We start from the raw sequence: 9291 nt of genomic DNA on the forward strand, positions 1-9291 counted from the left end.
TGGGACTGCTTTGCCAGCCATACAGTCCTTTTAACACCTGACACTGCTGTGGCTCACTAACCAAATGCAGCTTTATTTCACGCGGTAGTTTTGCTTTTATTTATCTGTAGTTCTGAGGCCTGACATTCCCTCCGTTTTTGAAATGAATTTGTTTCCTTTGGTTTTAGGGTTCTCACTCTGCTGTGTCTGTCCAGGGTCCTGGCTGGTCTCCTGCATGAGTACTAGACAGGGTCAGGATTGCTACATGTCCAGTATAAGATGAGATCCAGGCATTAGGTCCAGCCCTGTAGACCACCTCCTTCAGAAGGAAGGCATAAATCTCATGAAGTTGAAGGTCTTTGTGTCTACAAGTGCTGTGTGTATAGTGCATGGGCTGCTCACTTAGAAGAGGGATCTCCTAGAGGAGATTTTCCAGAGGCACTTAATTTGGACACCTTTTGTTTATGAGGGGTAAATGGATTCTGCTGGCAGTGGCTCCCCTGGCTCCTGTGTGAGTGCTGTGGCTCCATGGTAGAGTTTTGACTTTCAGGATCCAACTTGGGTGAAGCAGCTCAGCCATTCCTCTGGGGGAGGGTTGTGTGGGAGCAGGAGCCGTACAAAAGGGCTGCCTCTCCAGGCTTGTTTTCCCTGTTAGCTTGGAGAAAACGGGGTGAGGGAACATCACCTGGTTCTCGGTTCAGACACACATTCCTGTGCTGAAATGTTGGGCGCTGCTGTGTGGTTGAAAGGGGATAGGGTGCCTTAGGGGCTGAGAAGTCTCCTTGCATCTCTGTAGCAAGGATGGGAGGGCAATTTGAACTTGGAAACAGGCTCCAACTTCTGCTTAACGGGAGTGTTGCATGTACCTAGAGTAAAGGCTGACAAAGGTGGAAGAGTGGAGAACACTGTGGGCATCAGGAGTCAGGCTGCTCTTTGGACTGTGCTCCTCTTGTTTTGTAAGACATCCCTAAAGCAAACATCAGGAGAATCCTGCCACGTGTCAACGATGTCATGCTACGCAGCAAGGAACACCTTGTGCCTGCACTAGCATCTCCTAGACTGCTCCAAAATAGGCCAGCTTTATTTTGGATAAAGTGAGAGGCAGATTTCCTTTCAAGCCATGAAGAATGCAAATGTACAGCACTGGTACCTGGAACCCAAACCTGTTTCAACAGCCTTCCTGTACCAACTCCTCATGCCTCTTTTCCTGTTACAAATCAGGAACAGGAAAAAAACCTAAGTGCAGCCCAAAGGATGTAGTTAAATGGGAGAGGGGCATTTAAAACCCTCAAGTTTTGGTAGGTGGTTGAACCCTTCCTTCTCTGGCTTTCTCTGCTCCTGCCATGTCTCCCTTGCAGTTACCCTTCTCTGCTTGTGATGCTGTAGCTGTTACCAGCAACTGCCAGCTAAGATGTTGGAGAGAGGCTGGTGCATGCTGACAGAAAGGACAGAGTGAAAGCAGGTGGTTTTGCAGTTCTCATGTCACATCACTGAAAACACATTGTAGCGTAAATACTATTAAACTGACAAGGCTTCTAGGAGGGTTGTTATATCGATGAAAAACCTAATGCCATTTGCATGTCTTTGGGACACCTAAAATAATTCTTTATGTAGTCTCAGTTTTGAGGGTGTATTAACTTAAACAAGAATTGACTAGGAAAAAAGAGTCATCTTTAATAAATTTGCCTGCAGTTTTTACCTCTTAGTGGTAGTGCTGCTGCGGTGTTCACTGTACCACAACCAAACCTCGTATGTTAAAAACTGGGGTTTGCTTTCTGCTGAGTTTAAAAGGCAAAGTGATAACCTAATCCAACAGTGATTGGCATTTCTTCTTAATAGTTCAGGCTTGTTATTTTTTATTACATGGAAATGATGTGAATTCCACTGAAAACGTTGGGTATTTAGGGAAGCTGAAGCGTACTCTTGTCTTGGCACCTGAAGTGCCTGACTTGTGTAGCTTTTTGGGAAAAGAGAGAATTTGAATGATGGGAAATCGTCAGTCTGAGGTTGACGCGTTTGTTGCTTTGTCGTTTCTTGATTTCTAGATACAGCTAACAAGAGGAGAAGACACGCACTGAAATCTTCCACCATGGCGGAACAAATGGTAATTCTGAATTAAGTAGTTCTAAACCAGGAACCCGCTTTTGCTACAGCAAGGGGCTTCTTTAGTGAAGCGTTTTGACAGTGTGCTCACAGACAGACTCCCTCACAGAAGCAGTAACTTTTCCTTTACAGCTGCCGTGTTCTCATTTTGTCATTCTGTCAAAACAAGCACATTTGCATTTGGAGCTGCTTCAGGCAGAACCGGTGCTGCCCTCGGGTAACTTTGTGCAGATGCAGTAGAAGCCTCTGAACCAGGCTGGCTCGGTGGCTGTGGTCGTGAAGTGACTGGAGAGAGCTTCCCTTTGGGATCTCCTTTTCTTGGGAAGTACTGTGTCCCTCGGATGTGCTTAGGGCTTGACACAGTCTGCATGAACACCTGCTTTTCATGAGACACTTGGCCTTTTAAACCGACACTTAGCGGTTTGTAAGCCTGTGCTCAGGGTAGCGGGAAGGTTCTCGGTGCCCATCAGGCTGTTCTCAGCTCTGCTGGTGAAGATGGCCCTCTGTGGGTTCAGGAGCTGTGAAGCAGAGCATCTATCTGGTTGCAGGGGTGGTTGTTTTAGAGGCTGTTGTTTGACCTGTCTCCACAGCAGTACGCATGGGAGCTCTGTTGACTCTAGGGACTTTCTCCTTTCTAGAGGAATTAGCATCAAGCTTTCCCTGGGGAAAAAACACCTTTCCCAGGGCTTGAGATTAAAGGGAGATTGTGTGAGGGGATGTGGGCAATCTTCATAACCTACCCTCAAGAGAGTACTACATAAAAGTTATTTGTCTCCAAGAATTCCTCAGCTGTAAATCCACATACATTCCCAGTGGCATAACAGATCCATCTCACCAGTTGCCCACAGTAATGTGCTATTTCTGCTGCTCTTCAGTGCTAGCGATCTCAGAAATCAATACAAACACTGCAAATAAGAAGCTGATTGGCTTCAGGGTTTATACCTGCAGGATATACTGTTTACCATTGTATAAGCAATGCATGTTTGCACTGATGGAGTTCCGTGGCAGAGCTTAAGGATTATTTGTAGTCCTGCCATATGACATGAAACAACTGAGAATGACTGCATCCTGTCCAAAAGAAGGAAAAATATTCCCTTTTTGTGAATTATAGAATCACAGACTGGTTTGAGTTGGAAGGGACCTTGAAGGCCATTTAGTTCCAATGCCCCTGCCATGGGCAGGGACACCTTCCACTAGACCATGTTGCTCCAAGCCCTGTCCAACCTGGCCTTGAACACTGCCAGGGATGGGGCAGCCACAGCTTCTCTGGGCAACCTGTGCCAGTGCCTCAGCACCCTCACAGGGAAGAATTTTTTCCTAATATGTAATCTCAATCTCCCCTCTGTTTAAAGCCATTCCCTCTTGTCCTACTTTACACGACCTTCTAAGAAGTCCCTCTCCAGATATCTTGTAGGCCCTTTAGGCACTGGAAGCTGCTCTAACGTCTCCCCAGAGCCTTCTCTTCTCAGTGCTGAACAAGCCCAACACTCTCAGCCTGTCTCCATAGGAGAGGTGCTCCAGCCCTCTGAGCATCTTCATAGCCTCCTCTGGACTTGCTCCAACAGGTCCCTCTTATGCTAGGGGCCCCAGAGCTGAACATAGCACTGCAGGTGTGGGTCTCATGAGAGCAGAGGGGAAGAATCACCTCTTGACCTGCTGGTCATGCTGCTTTTGATGCAGCGCAGGGTATGGTTGCTGGTATTTCAGAGGTTGAGGGAGCTAAACATTGCTTGCACCAGGAGGCAGCAGTAGGCATTTGCTCACGTCTGTGCTATCTGCCAATGCAATAACTCCGGCGGTGGTGTCCCAGGTGTTGGGCTTTTCTGAAAGAGATTTTGCTTTGAAGCAGTTTTTGCTTTCCTCTTTAAAAATGATGTCTGGAGAGGAGTATCACCAGCTTTGCAGAGAAGCTGGCTGCATTCACAGCTGTATAGGCTGCTTTTTATCTCCCTGCCAATTGTAGAGGCAGGGTAATGAAAAACAAAGCAGTAAATGTCAGTATGATGTAAAACTATGCAATTCTGATTTTATTGCAGAGCACACAAGAGACAGCAGAAGAAAACAGTTTACGAATACTAAAAAGAAAAAACAACAGGCATAAAGGTGTGACTCGCTTTATAGAACAACTGGGAGATACTGTGATGGGCTGTATTGTAGTTCAGAGCTTGGGGCTGGGGGATAGCAGCTATGCTGCAAAAGTATCTCCACTGCATGTTGGGATTATGCTGCTGCTTGGGAGGCTTTAGTGGAGATTATTCACCTTCCCATGGCTGTGCTTAGTGCACGGGCATGTATTGGAACAGTAGGTGCTGCCTCAGGTTTTGTTCTGCATCTTTATTACCCCCATAAAGAACAGGGAACATGTCAAGAATCCTGGAATACCTGTGGGGCATCTGGTGTAAGTGAAATGACATTTCTTTTCTCACAGTGGTCTCCAGTAAAACCTCCCATTCTAATAGAGACTGGCAGACTTCCTGAGCTGTCCCATAGCACTTTCCATTTGAGCAGCCCATTGGATGGATCTTACCGAAACCTGTCCCTGACCTGCTGCTTTGAGATGAAGACAAAATAGGTTGTTACTTCCCTAACAATCCGCATCTGACAAAGCAGGCCTCTAAAGTGGGCTGCGATAAATGAGTTTCATGCCTGGATCACCTGGAGTAGAAGTAGCCTCCATTTTCTTACCAAGTCTAAGACCGATTCACGTCTTGCATTGTTTTCTATCTTTCAGTCCACAGGGTGGTCCTGAGTGTTGGAAGGGAGGAAAAATAAGCGAGACAAATCACTTGGTTTCCTATACTGCGGGTGGTGGGAAGCTTTGGGAATGGTGCCTGTCGGGCTGTGGAGATACTTGCTTTGGATGAACAAAGCTAAATCTGGTGCTTGGGAAATTTTAGCCCCAGTGCAGTGCTTGCATTTGTCTGGCCACATTTTTGTTCCCACTGGAAAAGGCTGAGTGGGTAGATGGAGGAGCTGGAGATTTGCCAAAATGGTTGTTTCTGGGAGGGGGACTTTAGCCAAAGTTCTAGTTTCTGAAGTGAAAAGGCCGCTATAGAGATCACTTCTGACGAGTGTTTTTGTGTTTCAACAGTGCGAATAGACTTTCTTAGGAAATGCAAGCAAGCTGGGCTCCTGGATGACATATTTGAAGAAATGCTGGACACACTTCACCTGGCACAGGAAAAACTGATGGATGACAACACTTCAGAAACAGGTATGGAGACCCAGGGGGGAATCTGCTCTCAGAGCAGAACTCCAGCCAGGCCCGGGTCACTTTCCCGGGGATACTTCCACAGCATTAAATCATAATTCAGCATGCTCTAGCAAGGCCTTCCAACTTGAATTTTTGAAGCCACTTTTTGCCCATTGGCATAAGCATAGGGAGGTTCAGCCAGGCCACTTCTCCCAGGCACTTAGAGAGAAGCCCTGAGGAGAAACTGGAAGGTCTTCTTTGGGTTGTAAGTCCGTGTCGTTCTTACAGCTTCACAAGAGGCACCAGCTATCTGTTAGTATCAGCACTTTCTTTTGAGAGGAAAAATCCCTGAGTAGGTACATTTTAAGTCTTTGAATGATTAGGTAGAACTTTATTGTCAACTCTTAATGTGTATTTCGGGGTTTCGTCCTTTTAAGTATTAGCTTGTATGAAGACCTTTGTTCTTCGAGGATTCCACTCCAGTGTTGCTCTGTCCACAACAGTTAAAAAGAACATCTGAAACCTTCCTTTCCTGTTGTCCTCCCAGCTTTACGAAGTTATGAATAATACCATTGGATGAAGAATGCTGATTTATGCAAAGTGCATGCACGTCTGAGCGTTAGTCCTACCCAGCTAAATCTTCCTCATGAGCAGCTTGTGTGTAACATGACAGCAGCCTCTGGAAGCAGCAATGAGGTCCAGGACACATTTAGGGGCTCACAGCCTTCACATTAAGAATGTCTTAACAGTCATGCAAACTCTGTAGGTGTTTTGTGTTCTGTTCTGATGGAAACCCGTTATGAAATGGAGGCATCATCCTGGGCTGGGTTTTAACACTGCCCAGTGCTAGTGCTGTCCCACATGTTGCACAGTCTGTCAGGAGCTGGTGGGGGCAGCCCTACAATTACACATGCAGTCCTGAATGAAACATAACTGAAGTGTACACATGTTCCTTGTTTTTAAATGGACTGTTCAGGTGGTGCAGACCCTGAAGGGAATTACAGGCAGGTCCCCTTTCCTATTTTCTGTATGGAAACTACAAAAACCCCCACAGAATCACAGAATCCCAAGGGTTGGAAGGGACCTCAAAAGATCATCTAGTCCAACCCCCCTGCAAGAGCAGGGCAACCTAGAGTACATCACACAGGAACTTGTCCAGGCGGGCCTTGAATATCTCCAATGTAGGAGACTCCACAACCCCCCTGGGCAACCTGTTCCAGTGCTCTGTCACTCTCACAGTAAAAAAGTTTTTCCTGATGTTCACATGGAACCTCCGATGCTCCAGAATTGTCAAATTTGTCAACCAGAATTGACAAATTGATCCTTCTTTCTTAAGATGGATTATATGACAAGGAAGAGATCTTAAAACCTTGAGCAGTCAGTATGATGTAAGTAATTACTGTTTTGTGCTGCGTCTAACACAGGGCTCTGCATTAGCGTGAGGGTTCTGTAAACCTTTACTTGATAATACTAAATCAAATTCTCTCTTTCCCTAGAGTATGAAGAGACGGTAATGTCACTCTTTGACTGTGGACTGTTTGAAAATATACTGACAAATATTCATTCAGGTACGTGGGCAGCTGTCAGAGCAGCAGCAGTTGCTCTGGGGTTTGGCACTGAGGCTGGTTGTCTGAGCATTTTGATAAAATGACCATTGAAAATGAAAATTCCAAGGAATTCTTTTCTGACATTATCTAAACAACTGAAAAAAAGCCACTGGTACCGGAATCTTTAGAAGCAGTGCTAGAGCTGGCTGGCTGACCTGAACGGGGAGGCAAGCCACAGTTCCACAGCTCTCAAAGACCTCCCTCTCTCCTGCAGGGTGCTCAGCCATCCGGCATCTGCAGGTTATTGCCCTTCCTCCTCCACGGTTGTGTTAAACACAGTTCAGTGTTAAATGCTTTGAGCAGAACTCATGTGGACCCGATGGCAGTTTTGACAGAGTGGTCGGAGTGAAATGAAAACAAGGGCAGGAGCAGTTACTCGGGACCACCAGTGTGGAAGGGAATTCTGGGTTGTGGATTCTGCTCTCAGCTGCTGTAAGCACCAAGGTTAAAACTGTCTTTCAGATAGGCAAGTCAAGTCACTTACTCTGTTTCCCTCTGACAGCAGCCTTCTTCTAACTTCTGCTTTAATTTATCTCTGAAAAAGGAAATGGGCTTTACTTAGCTGAGGTTCAGTGCATGAAGGTGATGTTTGCGGTTTCACTTTCACTTGACTGAAAAAGCCAGGCTCCCCTCTTGCCTCCTGTTCTCACATTCAAATTCCCCTTCTGGAAACAGGAGCAATGGGTGTTGCAGTTATTGGAGACACGGTTCCACCAATGCATCATCTGAGGGCATTAACACATCTCTGCTCACAACTTCTTGTGTGACGCAGCTGTGGATCACACGTGGTTCTGTCACAGCTGCATCAATTACTTCATCCTTTTCTCAGCTTACAGGAGAAATTCTTGATACTGGCACCCACACACACAGCCATGTGATTCTTGTGTATAAAAGTTGCCCCTCTCCAGTTCCCTGCTACATGAGTGGCGCAGTTCTTCCTGTACTTCACAATCTTTTCTGATACTGTCAGCCTACTTTTAATTTGAAGGTCAAAAATGGAAACCCACATCAAGGTTGATTCCAAAACTGATCCAAGAAGAGCTCTTAAAATGAACTGGTGAGTTTACAATATAGAGGTGACAAAGTGGTGACTGTCCTGCTTTGTGTTTTCTTCTGACATACCGACACTTCAGCTAGTCCTTGTGTACAGGACACAGTCCATCTTTTCATGAAGAGACCAGGCATAGGGGGTGTTAGACTACAGCTTCTGCTGCGGAAAGGCAGAGTTAGACTAAGCCTTTGAATGTTAATGCATATATAACATGTATTTTGAATTAATAATAGTTGCATACAAATGAAAGCTTTTGTCACTCTTTTTTTGTAATAGGAGCAGAGGAAAAAATCCAGGAACTTCTGGAAAGCAGAAAAAAACTGGATACTCAGATTGAGCTACTGCAGGACTTGAAAGAAGTCGACCTTCTTACCCAGGAAAACACTGCTAGTACATCTAGTACAATGTCTGAATAACCCCCAGGTCTGTCTGTAGTGGTGTCTATATTTAGGATTTTCTAATGGTAGAAACCATAGAGCCTGTCTGGTCAGTGTCTGAGTAATTCCCTCTGGCCCTCACCCCTACCCCAAGATAGGGATACAGGCAAGAAGTGGGTGTTCTACTCATTTTTATACCTCACTGTTGCAATAATTTTAAGTTGTCCCTTTCTTTAAATTTTCCCCTGGAGCAATGAGCATTACACACCAAACGTTAGCTTCTTCTAAAGCTCAGTGAAACCCTCCAATGAAGACTTCTGTTTCCTCTCAGACAAGGGACCACCAGCTGCCACAGAACACTTGTTAAACTCACTTCAGCTGTGCGAGCCCTCTTCTGACTGTGCTGTAGCTGCTTCACTGTCTGCAGGACAGTGATTGTTTAAGGATCATGTTGCTGCTTCGGCTTTCCAAAGAAGATAAAATTAGCAGAACTTGCACTCAAAGAAGCCTTCTGAATTATAAACAGGAGATTGGTTTTTTAATTCAACGATTCCTGATTGACTGCTCAATGTGTAACTAGTTCTGCTGTAAGTGTTTGCAAGCAGACCTAAAACAGTTGGGCATCATACTCTAAACAACATGTAAAATGGGTCAAAGAACAAACTGTGTTTTCCTTTCACTATTAAGAAAGGATATGACTTCCATCTGTTTTGTCTTTAAACAAATGTTTTGAATACAAAAAAGCATTGTTTAGCTACAAAAGGGTAAGGTAACAAAATAAAATGTTTATAAGAAAGCTGTGTGTTTAGTCATACTCCCTTGCCCCACGGGCCATACCAGAGGAAGGGGTGTGCTTTCTCACCATGGTTCAGCAGCACCTTGCCTCTCAGTTGCAGATCCAAAGTGATCTGTTGGTTGTTAAACACTTTTACTCTCTCCATGACTGGTAAAAAGTCCTGTTCTGTATGAAGGTGGTGATGG

The 9291-nt window shown here is 45.3% G+C and overlaps 1 protein-coding gene across 4 annotated transcripts in view; it reads left to right on the forward strand.

Annotated features, from left to right (window-relative positions):
* Positions 1-9106, forward strand: part of PHF11 (PHD finger protein 11) — a 28841-nt gene extending 19735 nt beyond the window's left edge. For 3 of the 4 annotated variants that reach the window (XM_065678278.1, XM_065678279.1, XM_065678277.1), the window contains 5 exons: positions 2025-2083; positions 4119-4185; positions 5174-5296; positions 6772-6843; positions 8210-9106. In XM_065678278.1, the coding sequence (XP_065534350.1) occupies positions 2025-2083; positions 4119-4185; positions 5174-5296; positions 6772-6843; positions 8210-8349 (461 nt within the window). In that variant the 3' untranslated portion in view covers positions 8350-9106. The remainder of the gene's footprint in view (positions 1-2024; positions 2084-4118; positions 4186-5173; positions 5297-6771; positions 6844-8209) is intronic. The other variant, XM_065678276.1, reaches the window with a different exon arrangement.
* The last annotated feature ends 185 nt before the right edge of the window (positions 9107-9291 follow it).

Source organism: Lathamus discolor, chromosome 4 (assembly GCF_037157495.1).
Source record: "Lathamus discolor isolate bLatDis1 chromosome 4, bLatDis1.hap1, whole genome shotgun sequence".
NCBI lineage: Eukaryota > Metazoa > Chordata > Aves > Psittaciformes > Psittacidae > Lathamus > Lathamus discolor.